We start from the raw sequence: 24,650 nt of genomic DNA on the forward strand, positions 1-24,650 counted from the left end.
ACTAAAGGGTTATTGCTTCCTGTCTGTCAGGAAGTTGGTGGTCAGTCAGCTGACTGAACTGAGTGAGCTCAGCGTGGAAGTTGAGATTGTTATTGGTTGTGGAGCGAGTTGCGGCAAGTAAAAGTGTGGGCATGCTATAAACCATATATAAGAAATGAATGTAGTCATCGTGACGTCACCCATTGGTTTGTGGACTGCCGTTTTGAAAGCCATCTTGGTTTTTGGCCATCGCCATCTTGTTTTTTTGCAACCAGAAGTGACACGAGAAGTTGAAGCTAGGTACAACTGAATGCTGAATAAGACATTTATTTTAAGGCAACTAAAATGTTACAATTAACTTTCACGAACTGAAAACACACTGTGAAAGGGTTAAAGTTCTAAGACCAAAACACGGACAACTCCCAGAACGGACAACACCGTGGTAGCGACCTGTCAATCACAAAGTAGCCACGCCTTAAATCATCCCCTGCTTTATGGTCTAACTAACTCTAAATGGGACCATAATTTAGTAAATGAACATCATGCTGTATTGAAGAAGACTTGAAACTAGCGATTGAGACCATAAACTCATGTTTACAATGTTTACTGAGGTAATAAATCAAGTGAGAAGTAGGCTCATTTTCTCATAGACTTCTATACAATCAGACTTCTTTTTGCAACCACAGGAGTCGCCCCCTGCTGGCTGTTAGAAAGAATGCAAGTTTAAGGCACTTCAGCATTGGCTTCACTTTTCAGACCCGGAGTTGCCCACTGACTGGAAAGCTAAACTGAGTGAGCTCAGCGTGGATGGTATGTTGTTATTGGTCGTGTATTGAGTTGCAACGAGTACAGAGTGTGTGCATATGCTAATAAAACCTACAGTAATGCAGGTCATGCAGGTGTTACATAAATTTATATATATATATATACATTTCCTTTTAAGCTGTGTCCCTTGCCTGCTTGTACAGACATGTATTCTGTGCATTTTTTTTTTTTTAATCCAGTTTGATTACGAGGAAAATACAGAGTAAAAATAGAGCACCTTCTTGTTTGACCAAAGACAAAAAAGATTTAAATGTATTCTAAATAGATAAGAGATGAGATGCGTTATTTCATTTCCTAGAAAGCCCTCCTCTGGTTTACCAAAAGAAAACAGCTATAGAAATGACGAAACAACTGGCTTTTTTCTCCTTTCCAGATTTGCTGTATCTCTAACACACATTTACTGTAGCTGCAGTGTGATGTGTGAAGTTTAGCACAGACGCAGTAAACAAGCCTCTTTGTGCCTGAGCAGAGAGCACTGATAATCTGCCTGAGCATTATCTTATGTCACTTTTTTGTGCATGCTATGCCCTTCTAATGCCAGAGTTTTACCTTGTCAACGCTCGGAGCTGCGCTCGCTGAATTTGAATGCAGTCGGGAGAGAAAACTGACATCTGTGTTGGGTTTGTAATGCTGGTAGAGGAAATAAAATGATAACAACAGCCTTCCTCTAAATCCAGCGGAATGGCAACTTTCCTCATTCAGCAGCACAGAGACTTTTGAGGAGATGCCATTGCTGCCTCATTGGTTTTTCACTCCCTCTGATTACTCCTCTCATCTTATGTAAATCCTCTTAAGTCACATGTTATTGTTTATTGCAACTGTGAAGGTTAGGTGTTCCTAAGCCCTGTGCGTGCGCTTATCTCACCAGCGCATGCATCTTTGTCTCTCCAATGTGTCTTGTTTTCGTAATACACTAATGGATGAGAAAAGTTGTCTGGACTGATGCGGCGCCGACAACCAATCCACTGCAGTAAAATGCTAATCTCTCCCAGTGGCTAACAACTCTTCATGAAAGAGAGGCAGTTGCATGCTCCAGGGATATCACAGCGTTATCAGAAGCCTGCTGAATTTGTGGATTTTTTTTAAAATCGTGAATACAAACAATTCACAAACATACAATCACTTTTTGGACCAGTCAGCTTCCCTGCTTCTGTAGTTTGAATTTTGGCACTGAACTAGTGATTGTGGTTGCAGGTTTTCTGAATGATGACCAGTCCAAGATTCTCCTCAAGAAAAAGACCATAGAATATGGGAAAAATGTATCACAGCAGAATGGAGTTAAAGGCCTTTTTAATGGAACAGAGCCATTATTAATGTTATTAGTTTTACCTGTGGTTTTCCTGTCATAACGTCATGTTATGATGTCAAAATGTCTGCTTTAAAAAGGTCTAAAGAGTGATGGAGATAAGACTGCATAACTGATTGCATTCTTTCCCTGGTCCCAGTACTCTGAGTATAGCTGGAGGAGAATAGGGCCAAACAGTTACAGGGGGTCTGTGAGGTCTTTTTTAGGTTCAGGCTTCTCTGGGCATGGCGTTAGGGCTGTAAAGTTAACGTGATAATAACGTTTTAACGCAAATTAGTTTTTAACGCCACTGATTTCTTTAACGCATTAACGCAACTTGCGGTTTTTAGGTTGCAGCTGCCTCTGTTATTTAAAAAAGATAAATGTAATAATTTCCAAAACTCACAACATGTTTTTAATATTAAATATTCTGCTTCAATCCATATTTGTTGGCGTTTAGCCTTTCAAAAACTATATTTTTACCGTTTTATCTCCCACTTGCTGCTCACAGAGGCTGAGGGAGGCTCAGTTTTAAACCTAGAGTGAAAATACTGGCATCATATGAAACTAGAAAACCTAAGAAATCCATTGATACCAACCATGTCATACTAGCTTGTTGCAAAGTAGGATAAATAATGCTACAAAAAACTGGCATGACCACTTTCAAATGGGTCCCTTGACCTCTGACCTCAAGATATGTGAATGAAAATGGGTTCTATGGGTACCCACGATTCTCCTCTTTTCAGACATGTCGATTTCATCGATCGACAGCCTTACATGGCATACAATGACCCTAAGACAGCAGATAGTGAAAATGAGACTTCCACTGGAGAACAAGTTAACACACTATGATATACTGTAAGTATGGTTAAAGGTTAAAAGGCGATTATTCTCAATTGCATACCATGTGATTGCTTAATGTCCGGTTCACATTCTACACCTTGACCTCCACAATAATTAGAAATCTAGAATTACCGCCTCGCGGTTATATGCCTCCGCCAACCAGTCAAGTTGCAGTTCACATCCATGTCTGTCCAAAATGTTTTTTGTTACGGCTAAAAACGGGGCGGCAGTAGCTCAGTTCGTGGGGACTTGGCTTGGGAACCAGAGGGTCGCATGGACCAAGTACCGACTGTTTGACTGGTAGGTGGAGAGGTGCCAGTTTGCCTCCGGGGTGCCCTTCAGCAAGGCACCAGACCCCCAAACTGCTCCCCGGGCGCTGTATAATAGCTGCCCACTGCTCCTAATACTAGGATGGGTTAAATGCAGAGATAATGTTTGACAATAAAAGTTGATTTACATTTAAAAGAATGTAAAAACGTGAGGTTGCTGCAATGACCTTTGACCACCAAATTCTAATCAGTTTATCTTTGTGTCCAAGTGGTCACTGTAATTCGTATACAACCCACGTAAACGTGAGCCAGGACATGCAGGGCTGCCGCTAAGGAAGTCAGGTGATGTAGTATAAAGAGAGACAAAGTCCGCCTAGGGAGGACGTCGTGATGGATGGATGGGTCAAACAAACACTGGACTTTCACCCAGGAGGCCGCTGTCCGTGTCTTTTATGACTTTTGTTACGTAACTGACGAGCTTAAGGTTGAAAGAACTATGGCTGGTGGTTGTTGTTGTTGATTATGTTAACTAAATTGTAATTTTATGGGTTATTGTTGTTCGGACAATTAAGCTATGACAACTAATATGTGCTAACGTCAGTCGTCACTTGTTGCCACGGTAAATATTCACTTATCCTGCAGCCTGATGGAGACACCAGTGTCAATCTCAGTCATTAAGACGTTTTTTTCAACACTAACAACTTGATCACAGACGATACAGAGATACCACAAGATACTAACGTTGTTATTCTGTTGGCTCACAAGCCTCGTTTGAAGTGGGAACCAAACGTCTGATAGCTTCCACAGAGATAAACAAAACAGTAATTTTGGACCCGTCAAAATTTTTGATTAAAGCTGAAGTAGGCGAGACTGGAGAAAATCTAATTAAAAAAATTATTAATTTTTTTTTATAAAACAGTCATTATAACGTGACAGTAGTGCATGAAATAGGTAACCTGAAAAAAATCATGTGCCTCTGTGTCCTCCGGTGTCCTCCGGTGCTCCTAACGGCATCTGCAAGATTTCACAGACCGGAGGAAAACAAGCAGTAAGAGCTGATCTGAGGTCTGCTGTCTATGAGAGCCGGCTGTCAATCACTCGTGAACTCCGATCAAACGGTCAAACTAGGCAGCGCTGATCAAATATGAATCAATATTCTGTTACGTTAATGCCTATTTCTCGCCTCAAATGTTTTCAGAATCATCTTGTAGTGTACGGTTTAGCTGTAAAGTGAGGAAGTTTGTGACCCGGCAGCCATGTTGAGATCTGTCGAGGAAATACCAAGCACCTCCCACCAGCCAGAGCACAGCCAATAGCAACGCTCTCTCTCTCTCTGAAATGACTAGATTTTTTAAAGCCTGTAAACAGAGCCCTGAGGAGGAGCAGAAGTCTAGTTTTCTCTCAGAACACTTGAATTACAATGTGCTGAAAGGTTTTTATGGAATTTTTGCCCAATGATGCTAAAAATATACTGCCTACTGCCACTTTAAATCCTAATATTTTGTGTAGGAAAGAGCTGCCAAACAGCTGTGAATAATCATGAAGAGGGCGGATCAATAGCGTTGTTTACCCACAATGCAAGAGTTGACTAACCACTAAAGCTGCGGAACCTGTCTCCCGAACTTTGGAGTCAACCTGGAGGCTACATACCTTTTTAAGTTTCTCAAACCAGTTAGTGTCACATCGCTGCTCTGCTGTTGCTCAAACTTTTTTCTTCTTCATTTGACTGGTCTCTCGGTTGTAGACTCCTCCACAGCAGCAGGATGGCCGAGTCCAGCAGGATCCTGATCAGAGGAGGAAGAGTGGTGAATGAAGACTGCTCCGTGATCAGCGACGTCTACATCGAAAACGGGAAGATAGTTGAGGTTGGAGTGAATATTGAGATCCCGGAGGGAGCGAGAGTGATCGACGCCACCGATCAGCTGGTGATCCCCGGAGGTATCGACACGCACACGCACATGGAGCTGGCCTTCATGGGCACCAAGGCGGTGGACGACTTCTACATCGGAACCAAGGTGATCACAAAAGATAGAGAAGGAAGACGGATCCTCACACATTCAAGATCAGGTTACACCAGGGCTCAGCAACCTTTACTATCAATAGAGACATTTTAGGCGAATAAATAAATAAATAAATAAATAAATAATCTGTTTGGAGCTGCAAAACATCTGAGCATTGTGATGAAGGTAACACAGTTTATAGTCTAAGTATTTAATATACAGTATAAGTCTAATGCAGTGAGGGCCAAAGTGTAAATGTACTACGGAGTATTAGGGTCACATTGAGGGAAAAACATCTGATTTCCAGAATAAAGTCGTAATATTACGAGAATAAAGGCATAACTTTACAAGAAAAAAAGAAAATAACGTAAAATTACTACTTTATCATGTTATGACTTTATTTTCATAATATTACGACTTTTTCTCATAAACTTATGACTTTATTCTCGAAATCTCCGATTCCCCCCCCCCCTCAATGTGGCCCTAATACTCTGTCCTACCATAGACCTACAACAATGATAAATACAAATGAAAATTTCAACAAAAAACAGTTATTCATTTCCATGTTTATAAATCCACAGGGAGCCAGTGGAGAGGGGCTGAAGAGCACCATGTGGCTCCAGAGCTGCAGGTTGCTGACCCCTGCCTTAGACTAATACAATACTATCAGAAGTTAAGCTGTCCTTCCTATAGATAGATGGATAGATGCATAAAATGTACATGTCAACACGTAGAGGAATATATTACAAAATATAAAGAATATTGGAGAATATACCCGACTACTACAACTAGCATAACAAAATCAAAATTATATAAATATAGAATAACCCAAGTATACATCAGCAAGTGTGCAATAACATACTACATACATCAGCAAAGAATTAAAGTAAGTATAAAAAGTATTTATATTAGACTATTTATTTCTAAATGCATGTCTTTCTGTATCTGAGTAGTTAAAAGTAGCAATACTCTTTTTTTAGAAATACTCGGTTGTAATTAAAATTCATGCAATCAAAATGTTACTGTAGTAAAAGTACAAGAGTATCAGCATCAAAACATACTTAAAGTACCAAAATACTCATTAGGCGGAATGGCCCATTTGAGAGTAGGGTATATATTATAATATAGCAATAGTCATAATAGTAACCTCCCTGTGTATACTGTATATATAAATATAACTCCACCTGTATATGTTATTTATTCTTTATAATTCTCTTATACAACATTTTTATACAATATTTCATCAGTATGCAACTTATACATAACTCTTATTCATTAGAATATAACATCCTTTGCACATTAACTGCAATCTGTATATATGTACACCACATATATATCCTAGATGCAAAACTGCATTTTGTTGTACTTGTACTTGAACTACAGTGCAATGACAATATAGTTGAATCTAATCTAATAATAATGGGTTATAATTATCCATGCATATATACTGCTAAGTAGATTCTGAATTTCTTCCCAGTGATTAATCACATTTTATCTTAACATCATAATTTATTTGTTGGTTATATTTTTATCAATCTGAATCGAAAAATTGTACTGAAGTGCAGTACTTGAGTAAATGTGCTTAATTGCTTTCCACCACTGCCTGCTACAATAACTAGACTCTCCACGCAGTCTTATAAATGAATGTGAAAAAGAACTTTGATATCTAAGGATTTATCCAATTTGCTGTCACTGGTAGTAAACACCTGTATGACATGTACTGATGCACTACAGGTGTAGAATTCATTTGTGGTATTGGTATTCAGTTTATTGAATTGTTAGAACAGATTCCTTATTTTATATGCTGAATTTATCTTCAATTTGACATGCACGTTGGTGTTTTATTTTGAAGGCAGTGACCAGAAGTGTATTTTGAACTTGTTTAACTTAACTTACATTTATGGCAAAGGACAGGTAGCACACATAATCCGGAAGGTGTGGCAATGTTTATTTGAACAAAGAACCTTAGACAAACAAACTATACGTTTGTGACCCGGCAGCCATGTTGAGATCATTTGTGGAAATACCAAGCACCGCCCACCAGCTGGAGCAAACGTTCTCATTTTACAGCTAAACAGTACACTACAGGATTTCTGTTTCTGAAGTTAAGTTTCTGAAAACATTTAAGGCGAGAAACAGGCATTACAGTAACAGAATATTGATTCATATTTGATCAGCGCTGCCTAGTTTGACCGTTTCATCGGAGTTTGCGAGTGATTGACAGATGCCTCCATTGAATGAACAGCCAATAGGAACACTCTCTCTCTGAAATTACCTGTGATTGGTCAAACTCTACCGTCACGGGCTAGATTTTTGAAAGCCTGAAAACAGAAGTCTAGTTTTCTTTCAGAACACTTGAATTACAATATGCTGAAAGGTTATTATGGATTTTTTGCCCAATGATGCCAAAAACGTTCTGCTGCCTGCAGGTTTAATGTTAATCGTTAACGTGCATCTGTGTGTTAATGTGTGTGTGTTTCACCAGGCCGCTCTGGCGGGAGGGACCACAATGATCATGGACTTTGTCATCCCCCAAAGGGGCAAGTCTCTCCTGGAGGCCTACGACTGTTGGCGAAAGACCGCTGACCCCAAAGTTTGCTGCGACTACTCGTTACATGTCGCCGTCACATGGTGGAGCGACGAGGTGAATGAGCAGATCATTGTCCATAAATACATTTTAAAAAATGCAGCAACATATTTTGGCAAAGTGTTAGCTTACTTGTATGTTTGCCAATTCCAAATAAAATGGGGTCAGAAATCGCACCACACAGAGTATATTGTATACTGTATATGAGAATTAATGTAACCAGAGCTATTCCTCCATGTATGTCTCCAAACCTTGTTTTTTCCAGGTTAAAAAAGAGATGCAGACACTGACCGAAGAGAAGGGAATCAATTCCTTTAAGATGTTTATGGCCTATAAAGATGTGTTCATGCTGCGGGACCCTGAGCTATACGCCTCCTTCTCCCAGTGCAAGGAGATCGGAGCTATAGCACAGGTGCACGCTGAGAATGGAGACCTGATCGCAGAGGTTGGTATGAGCTGATGTGATAATAACCTGTTTATAAACTAGAGTGAATTAAAGCTAGGGTTGGCAATCTAATTCAAAAATATTTTTTATTATATTTGTGTAAATTTTCTTTACATCCCGACAGCAATCAATAAATCAAATGCTCAAAAAATGACAAAAAGAAAACCATTTCATTCGGCCTGAATGAGGCAGGCTACAGAGTGCAAAGGACACACTCTGCCTGTGGACTTTTGGAGCTAGTGCTGCTAGCTGCTTTCATTGGAAAAGGGTTGGCAACACAGGGCTGTTTTCTTTGGTTGGATATTTTATTAAATCTAGTGTACTCTTTCTCAAGATTACCGACCCTAGCTTTAATGGAAACTGAGAGTAAGAAAGAAGTTGCTTATATTGAAGAGCTTCCATGTTTGTTTCCCCCCATTTTTGTTATAATGTACCCGATCTCCTGCTGAAGTATGACTTGAATCGTGCAAAGAATATTGGTGCCTTCAAATGAAACTCCTGAGCTCGTGTTTACAACATGGGAAGTCGTGTACTGGATATGTTTGGCGTTCAAATGGTTAAGTCGTGAGAACACCGCTGCTAAGCAACGGCAATATCAACGTTACTGTCGGCGTCTAGAAGCCACAGAGGCTAACAATTTAGCAAGCTAGCAAGCGGGTAACATAATGCAGGACATGCAAAGGAATAGTGAGAGAGGAGAAAGATGAGGCCGTTGGGAATATCAACATTTTCCTCAGACATATTATAGAATTACGAAGAATTACAATATACGACTAAAACTACACTATATTCACTTATTATGCACCGAAAAATTTACTTCCATGGCCTCCGCCATTTCTGACAACGTCAACAAACACGTCACAACTCGTGAACTGGGAGCGTTCAGAAACTTTCAGAAAGGTCGTGAATACCACAAGAAGGGGGCGTTCATATGGACTCTTCTCGTGAACACGGTAAACACGACCCCATTTGAAGGCACCATGTGTTAGTAAAGAGTATAACAAATACTCAACACTTTTCACATTCACCCATAATAATATTAGTTCTGTTCCATTCTAAGCTAAAGCAATATGGTTAACTATGGTAATTATTCAGAACTTAACTAGTAGAAGCTTCTTCTTAGCATGGACAGTGACATTAAATTGACCAATAATGCTCAAATCTGAACAAAATGGGCCCATAGCTACTGTAGCATACTGTACCTGCTGCTGACCTTTTTTATCAGGAAAGCTGTGGTTAACAGGTCAGTTAAATAATGTCCAGTAACAATGACGGTTTAATGTTTAAACATGATTGTAGCTAAGCGTGTCATCACTCATGATCCTGCTGTCATAGAAGAATAGACATTGTGGCAGTAAGAGTGATAGAAAATTCAGTTGTATTCTGCAGAAATTGCATTCTGAATGAAGGGACATGTTGACTCAGTGTTTGCATGTTACCTGCATGTTTCCAGCTGGTTCAAAGTCCATTGACACTGTAAGGAAAGGTTGGTTATAAATACCAAAAGCAAGTTTTATTCTGTCCAAAGTCCACTGCAAAAAACCTTTAACCTGAAGAGTTGAGGATTAACCCATGAGTAGGTCTAAAGTCTTAAGCTGTGATTGCTCCAGGGCCTCTTTTTCTGCTTTGACAAGTCAAAATAGCCAATTATGTCTCAGAGATGTGTTTGTATTTTTTAAATACAGCTTTTTCCCCCCAAATGTCATGACAACAATTCACCACTAGGAAGCAGCAAATGCCAAAAAAGTGAAACATGTTGGTCTCTTGTGTTGGGGAACACATGATAAATGCTGTCACTGGGAGATGTGTTAAAAGTGTAGTTAGCATGCATTTGTGTTGTTAAACTAAATGTTCTGTTTGGGGTCCTTTGGGCCCATTTTGATGACTCAAAAAACAGCTTGATACCCCATGACTCTTCCTAATTTCATGAGAATGCTTATGATTTTGAACTGATGACATTTTTGAGAAGTCTGCCACAGAAAATAATTGGGTTCTCAGAGACCTCAGCTGTAAAACACGGTTAAATACAATGGATTTTGATATTCTCTACATCTGTGATTGGTGCTGACAGTACTGTTTATGCAGCAACAACTCACCCCAAATCCTTAATAGGTATTTAGGTTTTTGTCACTGGGGTGTTTTACAACAGTTGGAGCTGGATTCAATTCTCAAGTCTAATTGACCCCAAACATTAGTAATGCCACTATGTAGGATAATATACTCATACTGTACATTTCTTTGTCTGTGAATTCATTTTTGTCAAACAAAATTAATATATCTTTGTTCATGCATAGCACATATAACATGCAAAACATGAAATATTCCTCTTCTTTGTTGCCTTATTGCTATATCACCTTCACCAAATGTGCAAACCCAGTTTGTGACAAAGGGAAGGGCCACTACTTTAATACATTTCTACATATTGGGTTTTTAAAAAGCTCAGTAGAAAAGGGAATTCATATTCAAAGGGGAAAAATTGTTTGATTTAGCAATTATTGTCATTTATACATTTAGAGCATTAACAATAAGGAAGTCAATTTCAATAGAACACAGGGGTTAACATGCTTTAAAGCGCCGCTTTGACTCGTTGGTTCATGTTTTCACACGCTCCTTTCAATATTAGTTTAGTTATAACTGTTTTAGTTATAGTGCGTTCCCTCTCTGCTTGGACAGAGAGACTGTGCTGTTGTTATCCCTCCATCTCCTTTAACCTTTCCGCTGCCTTGTTGTCCCCGTCCCCGCTGGCACTCTCTGCAGGGAGCTAAGAAGATGCTGTCTCTGGGCATCACGGGGCCAGAGGGCCATGAGCTGTGTCGGCCGGAGGAGGTGGAGGCCGAGGCCACCCAGCGAGCCATCACCATCGCCCACGCTGTCAACTGCCCGCTGTATGTGGTCCATGTCATGAGCAAATCTGCCGCCAAGGTGGTGTCTAATGCACGCAGAGATGGTGAGTGTGGGCTTGCTGCCACCTGCTGTTGAAATAGGGCAAGATTGAGAGATGATGGCCTTTTAAAGGCCAGAATCAGTATCAGTGTTGGTATCCAATGTCTTTCTATTTCATAAAATGTCTCCACATGATTTGTGATTTGTTGTCATGATGGAAAAGCCCCTGAAACAGTGATAAAGATTCTAAACCCAGAGTTCACTCACCAAGCTCTTGAGGTTTTCAGCCGTATCCCACCGTCTCCGGTGTCGTCATGTGACCTCTGAAACAGCATAGAGACAAATGTCTAGTTTTTTTCTCTCTCTCTGCAGGGCGTGTGGTGTTCGGGGAGCCCATTGCAGCTGGATTGGGAACAGACGGTACTCACTGCTGGCACAAAGACTGGGGCCACGCTGCTGGCTTTGTCATGGGTCCTCCCCTCAGACCTGACCCCACCACCCCTGGGTACCTCATGGACCTACTGGCCAAGTAGGTGCAACTGAAAGTTTAGCAACCTGTAATGTGATCACAGATTGTAAAAATGTCATGGAAGTGCTGGTGAAAGTTTTATTTTGAGTGTTGCTTTGAATACAGAGACAGAGGAAAACACGCTGTAGCTGACGTGGCAGTTTAATACACTCTAGAATTTACACAAATGATCTAACTTGCTTATTAACTTAGCCTCAATGATGATTAAATCATTTTGGCCGTTCCAGCATCTACTCTGTCATTCATCCGTACATGTATTTATCTCTATATCAAATGTGCCAGTGACGACCTCAGTGTGACGGGGACGGACAACTGCACCTTCTCTGTGTGCCAGAAGGCCCTCGGCAAAGACGACTTCACCAAGATCCCGAACGGAGTGAACGGAGTGGAGGACAGGATGTCCGTCATCTGGGAGAAAGGAGTGGTACGTGCTACTATCAATCAATCAAACTTTATTCGTATAGCACCTTTCATACAGGTTAGTGCCGTTCACGACAAGTGTGGACCGTGAAAACAACAGAAAAGACATAACAATTCAGCAATTTAATAATTTGAGACCAATGCACGCAAGAAAATAAAAAGATACAAATAATAGTAATAGTAATAGAATTAAAAGCTGTAATAACAGTAATAGTAGAGAAACAGTGTGAAGTGAAAACTAGTATAATAAAAAAACAATAAAATAGAATACAATTTTACAACTTAAATACAATAAAATACAATAGAAATGTAAAACTTAAATACTATAAATTAACAATAAAATACAATTTTACAACTTAAATACAATAAAATAAGTGATTAATACTATAACAATAAAATAAACTAACATTTTAAAACTTAAATATAATAAAATATGTGATTAATAACATAACACTAAAATAAAATAACATTTTAAAACTTAAATACAATAAAATAACAATAAAATAAAATAAAATTGTACAACTTAAATACAATAAAATGTGTGATTGATAAAATATCAATAAGATAAAATACAATTTAAAATAAGTGATTATTAAAATAACAATAAAATAATCCGTCATTATCCGTCTAATTACGCAGTTTGCAGTGATGTGACACAAATTGACCACAAATTAAATTGTGCTTTTTAAATTGTAAGTCTTTATTTGCATGTATCTTAAATCAGCTTGACACTTCTTACTGTGATGCGTTGCCAAGACTGATTACTCATCATGTACGAATTCCAAACTATTACGGGAATATGCATAATTTGGGCACAGTATCAATTAAAATGATAAGACTCCTACGGGGGCCCCTTTACTAATATCAAGTGGTGAAGATCTGTCATGCCTTGGGGCCCTGTATGTGTATTGATGCAACAGTGGGCGGGGTTCTATTGTTGTTTTGTAATCCCTAATGGGCCATAATCATCAAGTTTAATGAAGAATGAATACTCTTTTCAATGTGTTAACGCTATTATGATCCTCTCATTGTATTTGAACTGAAGTACAACTAGTAGTATTTAGTATTATAGTTTTTCTAAACTCTCGGAGCTGCGAAAAAAGCCAGCGCTGCATTTTCTCACTGTTGTTGTGAAGACAGTGTTTCAGCCCCCAAGGCCACGGGGAAGATTTACAACATTCCACAGTGCTTACAAATCACACATTAGATGGTATTTTGGCAGGAATTAGTTGCTTGCTGCTGCAGTTAAAGCACTGACCTTTTGCCTGCTAATTCTGTATTTCGTCGTCATCCACTGTGACCCCCCCTCACTCGAACCGACTTGTTTGTGCGTTTCCTCCCTCAGCACAGCGGCAAAATGGACGAGAATCGATTTGTAGCCGTCACAAGCAGCAACGCGGCAAAAATCTTCAACTTCTACCCGCAAAAAGGCCGTATCGCCAAGAACTCGGACGCTGACGTGGTTATATGGGACCCCAAGATGACAAGGTGAGAACCCGAAAAAAGCTTTTGAAATGGAGCAGAGGAAGAGGAAAGCTCTCGGACACAGTTTCAAAATGAGTGCAACTCCAATGCACATTCTGAATGCCCTCTTATCTCTCAGTATGAAGTTACACATTTCTACCCGTGCTATCAGCAGCTCCTGCAGATGCAGGCTGCAGATGGTGCTGCTGAAACATTGGGCGGACTTGAAAGCATGTCTCCAGGGTGTCATGCATTGGGTTGAATAAGATAAGGTTTCTAAAGTTTAGCAGTGAAGCATGCAGGCTATAGTTACAGGCAGCTAAAAAGAGAAGTGATGTATCTTTCATCTTGTGCCACCTCAACACGCACACACACACCAACCTGCTGCCACGTAAGCGGATTGTGCTCTATCCAGAAGTCAGGGTATGTCATCACTTATCTACAGCTGCAACACAATTTACATATGAATCACATTCATCAGACTGTTGGAATGATTCATTCTTCTCCATGTTTGGTTATTTTTTTTAGGAAGGATTTTAACACACTTACTTAAGCTAGATGCACACAGCACCAGTGGGATGATGCTGATGGGTCATGGTGAGGATCTTAAAAATGATGAATATTTCACGTGGGAGCTAAACCGATTTTCATAGTAGAGAACACACAGCGTTAAGGCTATTTTCAGTAACCGGCTCAGAATATCACAAGGCTGTGTATAAAAAACTGATCATGTGATTGTTTCTTTCCATTTTCTAATTATTCTATTAAAGCCACAGACACGGAGCGGAGGACAGTATGCTGTTCTGTGGAGGCACGTGCACAGATGCAGGCACAGAGGACAGTTTGCGTTCCAGTAGCCTGTGTACTGTAGCACACTAAGACTTATGTAACCCAGAATGCACTGCTCTGTTTGCTGCAGAATCTGGGCTGAACCCTCAGGGAAGTCACCAACCGCTGATGTGAATTGGAGGAGAACACATTACACCCCGGTGTAATTTGCTGTGAATTAATTCACTGGTAACACTGGAAAAAACCTTCACAATTCCTACTGCGGAGGGGTTTACAGTTTTCCAGTCCTCTCAGGCCTGTCATCCTCAGCCGTCACCTGTTTGTGTGTGTGTGTGTGTTCTGTCTCTAACATGTGCGCATGTCTGCGGATGTTATAATGCTTTTTCAAGCATGCCAGCGCCTCGCATTTGATCGCCGCCGCCGTGAACTCATCTGTGAAACTTAACGTAATTAGTCGCCCCTCGGCGCCAGTGTCGCTTCATAACATCCGGGACCAGGGGCCACAAACCGTTGCGTAACCAGAAACGCCTAGGAAGTTCAGTCAATTGCCTTGTGTCTGGTAATTGGGCTGCTTGAATAATGAGGACACATCTTGTTTTTGTCAGTGCACACTAGGCATGGTGTCTGGCTCTACAAATCAACGGGAAGTGGGCATATGTGAATGGGGGGGAAGAGGGCTCACTAGAAAAAAAGACATTCAGTGTGTTTCATGGAACTGGCTGAGTCAGACTTATTTCACTGTTCCCCGCTGATTTAGTCTTTTCACTCATGATTTATTTGCGAGACATCATCAATCTGTGCTCTGCAGAGCGTTTGATTATTTTAATATGAAGCGTTGTAATTGGCTTTCCCTCTAAGAGATTTTCTACATTTTCCAGAAAGCCCATCCACCACCTTAATGAGAAGGTTCTTTAAGTAACTACTACTATTAGTTACTTCATGCAGTGATGGAAGTACACAGGTTCTGTACTTAAATCAATCATTTTATATTAACAATGGATTACATGACTACATACTGTATATGTGAAAGGGGTCGCTCGTAGTGATGAACACATGATTAATATACTATCAATACTGCAGCTCCACTGAGCGTTTTTTTTTGTTTTTCAGTTCGTTGTTTTGGTTTTACAGTCAGTAACTTTACAGTTTTGCTGCACTCTTACCCCTTTTGGCATCGTTTTCGGCCGCAGCATGCAGCTGTTTACAGGGAAATAGCTCTAAAAACCCACGGTATTCTACCTGCCCAGACAAAGCTCAAAGCTCAATGGAGAGTGAATATTGGGCTTAAACTTGTCAGATGGAAAGAAACACAACTCCAAATAAATGCCAATGTGTATCTGCTGGATGTGTGGTAACTATTTACTAACACGTTTTCCCATATCAACTTAAAAGGTGTAATATGTAGGTGTTACAGCTTTTTCTTTTTGCTGCCAAGTGGCCAAGAATCTGTTATTGCAGGTTGTTGGGGTTGGTCAAGGTGGAGCTAATTTTAACTACCTTACTGGGATGGTTTGTTCTCCAGCAATGTATTTTACAAGCTGATCATATGTCTTGTATTTAAAATCTTAAGATTACTAGTAAACATAGCTGTCAGATAAATGTAGTGGAGTAAAAAGTACAATATTAGCCCTGTGAAATATAGTGGAATAGAAGGACATGTAGCTTAATAATACACAAGTAAAGTTCAGATACCATACAATGCTATTTGGTCACATTCACACTGGTTCCATGGCTACATGTGGTTGGAGAGAGATCATAGCAGTAGCATAGCGCAGTACAAGTAAGTGTGATAAATTATGAGTTTCACATAAATCTTGAATAAAGCCATTCCTGCCTTAGATACATTTACCATGAGTGCTTTCAGATAAATAATTTACATCATTTTAATCATTTCTGCCAATAAACTCTATTGCAGCCAGGCTAAATTTGTTTGGGTGCCTGTCTCGCGTCTCTTCATCCAAACTCATTCCTTTTCAATGTCCCACTCCAGCCGTTTTAAGAGAAGAGAGCATCACATGAGCCAAAGTTGTACATGTTACATTATATTGCTTGTTGCTGCAAAGTAAATGAGCTGCAGTAACTCGATGCTGTGTATGAGTACATCTTGGCCTGATTCAATCCATTTCAGATCAGAACAGAATGCGTTAAGATTTCACAATAGGTTTCTGTTTTCTTTTTTGCGGCTTAGTATTCAGAGAGCATTCTGTGATTACCGCACAAAGACGTTTAGTTACCTCCGCCAAGGCCGAAAGCCAAGGAAGGAGGTTATATTTTCACCGGCGTTGGTTTGTTTGTTTGTTTGTTGGTTTGTCCGTTTGGAGGATAACTCCAAAAGTCCGAGATGGATTTGAATGAAGGTTTTTTGAAGGGGTGGGGTGTGGCACAATGAACAATCCATTAGGTTTTGGTGGCGATCCAGATCATGTGGGGGGGCAGCGACGTACATGAAACCTGCCTTGGCGGATGTCTGCGCTCTCCGAGTAAACTTCTAGTTGTAAAATCATTTTCAATATCTTTTCGTCTTGGTAGGAAGATATCGGCCAAGACCCACCACCAGGCTGTGGACTACAACATCTTCGAGGGCATGGAGTGCCACGGTGTCCCCGTCGTCACCATCTCCAGAGGCAAAGTGGTCTATGAGGACGGGCAGCTGAAGGTGTCCCCGGGGCATGGCAGATTCATTCACAGAAAACCGTTCTCTGAATATGTTTACAAAAGGATCAAGCAAAGGGATCAGGTCAGTCCACAAGTTTCATTGTTTTGGTGTTCCAGCCTGCAATTCTACTGTTTTGGTTCAGCTTCACCGGCTCTCATATGGTCATATTCAGCTACAGCAGGCAGCTGTTTTGAGTGAAATAACAAAACAAAAAAACACTAGGGATGTCACAATACCAGAAATGTAGTAGTCGATACCAATACCAGTGAAGTTCCAAGATTCTTGATACCCAAATTCAATACCCTGGTCAAAAACAAAACAGTAAACACTGAGCTAGTATTAGGAAGTTTCAAAATTTTTGGCTTAGACTTGGTACCGAAGTTTGGATTCTGGTGACAAACTTAAAAACCCACTGTACACTACCTGCTCAGCACCAAACAGACAAATGTAGCTATAGCTTGTGAACATAGTGGAGCATTTAGCCACTTAGGAGCCACATATTTCCCTTCGGAGCTGGTGGAGACCAAAAACAGAGCTAAAAAGAGTGACTCGTTTTCACCAGGTGCCCAGACACACGGCTCAAAATAAATGCTAATGTGTGGGTGTGTAAATACGCAACTAAGCCCCCAAAGTGGCCAAAAAATCCTGCACCCCCGCAAAACCTCAACTTGTCATTTTTGCACTCGTACAAATGATACACATGATACAAATGATACAACATGTTAATTGTGTGCTTTCAGCTAAGCTAAGCTAACTGCTTGCAAGCAGTAGCTTCATATTTATCGTACAGACATGAGAATGGTATCGAGCTTCTCTTCTAAATCTCTTTACTCCAAAATGTTAAGGGAGTAGTGAATGAGAGAGTGATTTCAACACAACCCCCACTGTAGAGATAGCTAGGGTTAAATACATTTGTTAAAGAGGACCCAGAAATATTGCATAAAAGCACCTGTCAGGGAACTAACATTCAGATTTCTGTTGAATTTGAAGCAAGCAGATCCTGATGAGGTATCGTACATAAAGGTCACTTAACCTTTCTTTCTGCTTTGCATTTGGCCTGCAGGTGGGGACACCTACAGCTGTGATCAGACAGCCCTATTCAGGTAAAGTCATTTCTATATGAACAACAGACCTAAAACATGAGAGGCAATTTGAATCTCCAGCTGCGTGTCTCCAGTACAATCCAGAAGCCAAAACAACAACGCTGTCCACTGATACACCTGCGGTGATTGGTTTCTACTGTTTTAACATGAACAAGATATTTCTGCAAGTCATGCATACATTATTCAGCCATTTAAATCACTGTGTGCCGTAAAGGGGGGTTGGTGGTGTTTAGGTTAACGCTGATCAACACTTAGGTTAATGTCCTGTTGGCAGATAAGACCTTAGTTATATTTGTTCAACTGTGTGAGGTTTCAAGGTCAGCTGTGCTCAGTACACAGGTTGGTAGAAAATGATATTTGCTCTAACATACATTATGCAATCAAGTAGTTCACTGCAAGGAATGAAAATAGGGCTTATGCATGATTCCATGGTTTAAAAATGTGGTGTGATTAGAACAGAGGATCTTTCATTATTTTTATATCCATGCATATCATTGTGGTAATTGAGTTATAAAATATTTTTTAAAAACTGTCTTTACTTGTGAATGTGCCTGATTCTTCTTTTACTGGACATTTCCCCACCTTTTTTTCCTAAATGTTTGTTGCCATTGGTAACAGGACCGATGTTTCTCACCCAAAAGCATCCTTCCCTTTGATGAAATATTCATTAAAATGACAAGCGTGGAAGTATAAAGATTTATTTTGTTGACCCAGATTGACTCTGTATTTGCATATTCAGCAGGATTGCACATTATCATATGCACTCCATCCATGCCCATGTATGGACTGCATTCATTCCTTCCCATGGTGTAAAAACAAAAAAAAAAAAGGTCTGTGGCTGTCACCTAGCATCATGTGGCCGCTTCCTATTGGGCTGGCATGCTGGCGTGGTATAATGCCACAGGGCCAGTTGAGACATAATGTGAGCTTATCAGGTTGCCGCACGGGTCAGTGGCAGCGTGTGAGTCACAGAAGGCCCACTCATCCTTGAGCTGCACCACTTCCTTCCTCTTGTCTCTGACAGTGGAAGTGCTTGGTGTGGGATCGTACAGTCGAGACTGAGTATCTCTAAAATGTGCCCTACTGGATTCTCTCTACAGACTTCTACAGATTACAACTAGAGTTCATAGAAGCAAATAACAACAAAAAATACACTGAAAATGTTTTTATGTTGATTCAACTTTTTAAAAAATGTATATGTAATGTAAATTTTAATGTAAATATTGAATTAATATAATTCCGCTCATAAATAAAAGTAAAAGTTTTAAAGAGGACCTTTTATGCTTATTTTGAGGTGAATACTTGTATTTTGCGTTTCTACTAGAACATGTTTACATGCTTTTAAAAAACGCATTACTTCTGCTCTGCTGTGATTGGTCGACAGAACCAAACTCTTCGGACTCCGCTCCAGCTGCGCTCCAACTAGCTTTGTTTGAGGGCGTGCTAACCTACCCACTAGGCAGGTATTGTGTAAATGTGTTACTTGGTGACATCACCATCTTATGGAAGAAAAGGAGGGACTTCAAGCGAGGCGTTTCAGGCAGCTAAGGAGCAACGTTTCTGTGGGGGAGAGTAAATCTCTTTGGCGTGGACTTTGGGCTTTGTAACTTTGCAGACCTTTTACATGCACAAAGAACTATATAACACACTAAAGGAAAGCGGGAAAAGCACGAAAGCATAATAGGTCCTCTTTAAGTCAAACCATTTTAGCGGAGATTGAAAAACTAAGTGGCGAGCATTATTGCATTTTTACATTATGTTTCGCAAGCTCTGGTCTGCTCATGAGTCATTTCAGGTTAGGTTTCCTAACTAAGGACAATATGAAATGTCAAAGTTTTGTACCAATTCTTTAATTGCTCGCCTTCAATCTGAGTAATACCTTGTAATATACAACTCCTACATTGGGGAGCATTTCACCAAGCATGCGCATAGCATCACTCATGGTCTAATCACATTCACTCTTGGTAACCGATTGTATAACAGCAATGGAGTTGTGCAAACAGTGAAAGCCTTGTGATGTAAAACACAATAAAGCCAGTAACAATGCAGGAAGACACACAAAAAATAGACTTTTGTCCCTGATTCTGTTGCCCTGGTGCATGCTGGGAAGTTTTTCCTACACGCCTACATAATCTATTTAATAAAATGTTTTTTGGTTTTTTTTTTTTAAATAAAAATCTTAAACAAGAATAAAAAAGTAATTTTAGGGAAAAAAGTGTATACACTGAATGAACAATAGCAATGTTATGCTTTAGAGGCAAGTAGGAATTGAAATAAGAGCGAGTGTACAGAAAGTTAGAGGAAAGGGGACTGTCCCCTTTCCTCTTCCTCATGGTTATCGATTGGATAATGAAGACCACAACAGCACAGAGGAGAAACGGGATCCAGTGGACACTCACAACACAGCTAGACGACTTGGACTTTGCTGATGACCTGGCTTTGCTGTCTCACAATCGACAACAGATGCAAGAAAAGACAACAATACTGGCAGACACATCATTACAAATAGGCCTCAACATCCATGGAGGAAAAAGTAAAGTCCTCAAGGTCGACACAACCAGCGAAGACTCAGTGACCTTGGAGGGAATGGATGTAGATGTCAGATCCAGAATCGGCAAGGCAAGGGCTTCATTCATACAACTAAAGAACATCTGGAGCTCCAAAGAAATCAGCCGGTGGACAAAGCTCAGACTCTTCAACTCCAACATTAAACCAATACTCCTCTATGGTTCAGAGACGTGGAGGACAACAAAGACCACAACAACAAAAGTACAAACATTCATAAACAACTGCCTGAGGCGCATCTTAAACATCCACTGGCCGGATACCATCGGTAGCAATGATCTTTGGCAAAGAACAGGTCAAAAACCTGTTGAAGAAGAGATCAGGAGAAGGAGATGGGGATGGATTGGCCACACACTCCGGAAACCCGGTACCAGCATCACCAGGCAGGCCCTTAGATGGAACCCACAAGGCAAAAGAAGGAGAGGCCAGCCCAAGAACACCTAGCGCATGGACCTTGACACGGACATCAAACAGAGCGGGCTGACATGGAAACAACTGGAGAGGAAAGCCCAGGACAAAAGACTCTGGCGGACTGTGGTCAACGGCCTATGCTCCACAAAGGAGCGATAGGCTTTGAATGAATGTACAGAAAGTTAGAAAAACAGTACCACAAGGTTAAAAAAAAAAAAAAACACCTGTGAGATGTTAATGAACAGCGACAGTGCGTAAGTGGAAAGAGGACAGTTCTGTTCACTGCACATGTAGGAGACATCTGTCTTAGATTATGTAAGCAAATATCACTGTTCTACACTCATACATAAATATCAGGATTCACTGAATCCTTAATTATAAACTTAAATTAGAGGTACAAAGTAATATGAAACATGCAAGTTGTTTATTTCAATGCCTCTGACTGGCCTTACGGGATTTAATATGTTGTTCATGTATTTGGTTTGTTGGCATTACTGTCATATTGATCCCTAATAAATACAGTATATATATATATATATATATATATATATATATACACACACACAGTATTTAATTTATATAATGAACATGATGTAATATGTATGGATTTGTCTCTGACAAATAATATTACATTTCTAATGGCTGAGTGCTCATTGAAGCTAAACTGAATTGATGTATAACCGTTTTATTTATGGTCTGTACCTGGCTAATATGAATGTGGACGTGTTCCATATATAAACCATTCTCCATGGTTACCATTATTGTTAATTAGCAGACAGACCAGTGATGTAATATGCTCTAACTCAATCGACTACTTGCTGAATAACAATAATACAGGTTGGGTACAAGTAATGGAGCACAGTGTTTGAGCAACACATTTATTGCTTTTATGTTTCATGAAATATACTGTACAAAAAAAGTATATATAGTATGTTAAAATAAATACATTTATACAATATCACAGCAAGACAATTCACTCAAAAGATCACTGTCACATACACACACACACACACACACACGCGCACACACACACACACACACACACACACACACATATATACACTTAAATGGTCACAAACATTGAAAATATCAGAAAGTACAAGTCCATTGGTTGTTTTTTTCACTTCCGTCATGGTGCAGCTTTAAACAGAATCATCAAAAAATAATGGAAGGCAGCTTATTTAACGGAATATAATACTGTAATCTGTGTCAGTATGTACTCATGTCCCATTCATGCATGTTACTAACTTGATATTTTCCCCGGAGTCTTTGTGGTTTCTCATCTCAGGTATCCATGGATCGGGGTTACACCTGGATCGTGGTTGGCTGCCTGCTTGACACCCACTGCTACATTATCATTATTATCAGCCTTTTTATTATTAGTAGTAATCATATTTCTGTTATTATTACTGCTATTTCTTATCTATCTCTATTACATCCACTGCTATTGATTATTGTTATTAGTCCTATTTGTATTACTACTTATAGCTGTTGTGCTATTTTGTGGTTCCTGTGCATCTCTCTCTCTTTCTCTCTCTCTCTCTCTCTCTCTCTCTCTCTCAATTATAGTCTAGACCTGCTCTATATGAAAAGCGTCTTGAGATAACTTCTGTTATGATTTGACGCTATATTAAAATGAATTGAATTGAGCATCAAAAAGCTTTGAACAGATCTACAAACAGTGCAGTTGCACAATGTTGTGGTTGCAGCAGTTATTGGACCAGGTCTAAACCCTGACTGCAGTAGCTGAAGGACACTATTTTCCTCCAGAGAGGCACGTTGAGAGTCGACCAGCCCGGCTTGGGTACAGGCTGATAGTTGTTGAGGTCACAAGTGTCATCGTTATGTAATGAGGATGAGAACATTTTGCCAGAGGTAAAAGTTGAATTAAAAAGTGATACTGTAATAACAGGATCATTGTTGAATCAGTTGTTCAAAGTTGTCCTCACCAGGAGACTTTCTAATCATGCAGCCAAAAGAATAACTTCCTCACACGATGCTTTTTGGATCCTCTTTAGTCCTGAAGAGCAGCGGGCACCAGAAATGTGGCTGAAAAGAGAAGATCACCCTTCTGCATTATACACGGAGATTTACAAACTGAACTCGCGATAAGCAATAAATGCATACCTTTAAATAGAGTGATCTGAGGCTGCAGTTGTCTTTCACCTCCCTCTTTTTGAGTCTCTTCCTCAGGATTTTGGCGTGCAGGTACTCCACTCTCTCCTCTGCAGCGGTGGAGAAGAATCGCTCGCAGACCATCAGCCTGAGCTGGGCTGCTTTGGCAGCCATGAGAGCCATAATGAGCAAGGTGAGCAGGATGGCAGCCAGAGGAACTACAGAGTTAGAGAGCAGCAGCTTGGGCTTAGGAAGACATTTCTTCTCAAACAGGGTCACAGAGTAGGAAAAGTCTTGTTGATGGTTCTCCTCACCAAACGGTATGCCTATTAAAGTTGCGATCCCCTGGAGAAGATAAGTGAATCAAATATTCAGAAGCTGTCCAACTGGAACAGATACTGTAAGTGCAGAAATGTGTCAGTAGGTCTTACTTACTGTGATGCTCATTAACAACGGGACATGGAACGGTTCCAGCTCTGATAACTTTGTTGTCACAATATCGACAAAGCAGTACAATAAGGCATCCACAGTTATAAATATGACCCAAGCTACAAAATGGGAGACGACTGGAATGCCAAATTTCAGCATAGCTCTCCCCTCTTTGGTGGTGGGACGGGCCGATGGGACGGCGGTGTACAGCTTCTCCTCCGTCGGCGTGAGGGGGAGGACGTGGGGCTTCCCTTCCGCCTTCTGCTTCTCGTCAAATCGAACAAACTTGCCGCTCGTGAACCTGTTTTGGTATTTCATGTCGTTGCAGTATCTTTTTATGTGCAGCGCTATAAACAGCATGAGCACGAGGAAGCTGATGGCGGGAAACATCTTATCGGTAACAGAGGAGACCGCGTTCATGAGGGACTGGACGTACTTCACAGTGTCGTTCAGCTGCTGCTCCGCTTCGCTGAGTCTCCCCTTGAATTTTTCTGACTCCAGTTTGGGTGTAATCTTGAGCTGGGAGTCGAGGTTCACCACCCCTAAGTCTGTAACCCCCTTGAGCATGTTTCCCAGCCACTTCAACATTTTGACATAGTTACTGAATGGAGCAATGATGGCTGCTTTCTTGGCCTTCAGGTTGCAAATCATACTCCGGACCAGGCCCGTGATGTTCTCCAGGGTGTTGCGGATATTTCGGAGAACCACTAAACTGGTCCCGGCGGTCAGGAGCAGGTTCCGACTCTTCTTCATGAAAATAGAGATCACGAACAGAGTCCCTACGCACCTTACTCTCTTTGATAGGAAGAGGGCAACTGTCAGTAGTGTCCCAACGCAGCCAGCGATCCCTCCGGCTACCGCCAGCTCATAGTTGAGGGTGAAGAGGAGGTAGAGGAGGAGCAGGGAGCTCAGCAGGAGGCTGGAGAAGCTACAGGTGAGGAGGAGGATGAGGGTTCTTCGAAAGCCATCCCTTTTACCAGTAATGAAAACATCCACAGCCAGATAACCAATGTCCTCCAGGCTCTGTTTTACTGCAGTCCATGGGATTAGCAT

The 24,650-nt window shown here is 40.6% G+C and overlaps 2 protein-coding genes across 3 annotated transcripts; one reads left to right on the forward strand and one right to left on the reverse strand.

The window, feature by feature from the left end:
- The first annotated feature begins 4,964 nt into the window (after positions 1–4,964).
- On the forward strand, positions 4,965–18,906 carry dpys (dihydropyrimidinase). 2 transcript variants are annotated; one of them, XM_037785614.1, is made up of 9 exons: positions 4,965–5,216; positions 7,687–7,845; positions 8,054–8,233; positions 10,991–11,180; positions 11,489–11,645; positions 11,928–12,069; positions 13,411–13,553; positions 16,848–17,055; positions 18,038–18,906. In XM_037785614.1, the coding sequence occupies exons 1-9, from the start codon at positions 4,965–4,967 to the stop codon at positions 18,095–18,097; spliced, it is 1,491 nt and encodes a 496-aa protein (XP_037641542.1). In that variant the 3' UTR covers positions 18,098–18,906. The 2 variants fall into 2 exon arrangements, with proteins under 2 accessions (XP_037641542.1, XP_037641543.1); XM_037785615.1 differs by having other exon boundaries at positions 5,130–5,268.
- Positions 18,907–22,606: 3,700 nt separating this feature from the next.
- On the reverse strand, positions 22,607–24,650 carry LOC119496989 (dendritic cell-specific transmembrane protein). The gene is made up of 2 exons (XM_037784700.1): positions 23,604–24,650; positions 22,607–23,513 (listed from the first exon to the last, which is right to left on the reverse strand). The coding sequence occupies exons 1-2, from the start codon at positions 24,648–24,650 to the stop codon at positions 23,130–23,132; spliced, it is 1,431 nt and encodes a 476-aa protein (XP_037640628.1). The 3' UTR covers positions 22,607–23,129.

The sequence above is a fragment of the Sebastes umbrosus genome, chromosome 11, assembly GCF_015220745.1.
Source record: "Sebastes umbrosus isolate fSebUmb1 chromosome 11, fSebUmb1.pri, whole genome shotgun sequence".
NCBI lineage: Eukaryota > Metazoa > Chordata > Actinopteri > Perciformes > Sebastidae > Sebastes > Sebastes umbrosus.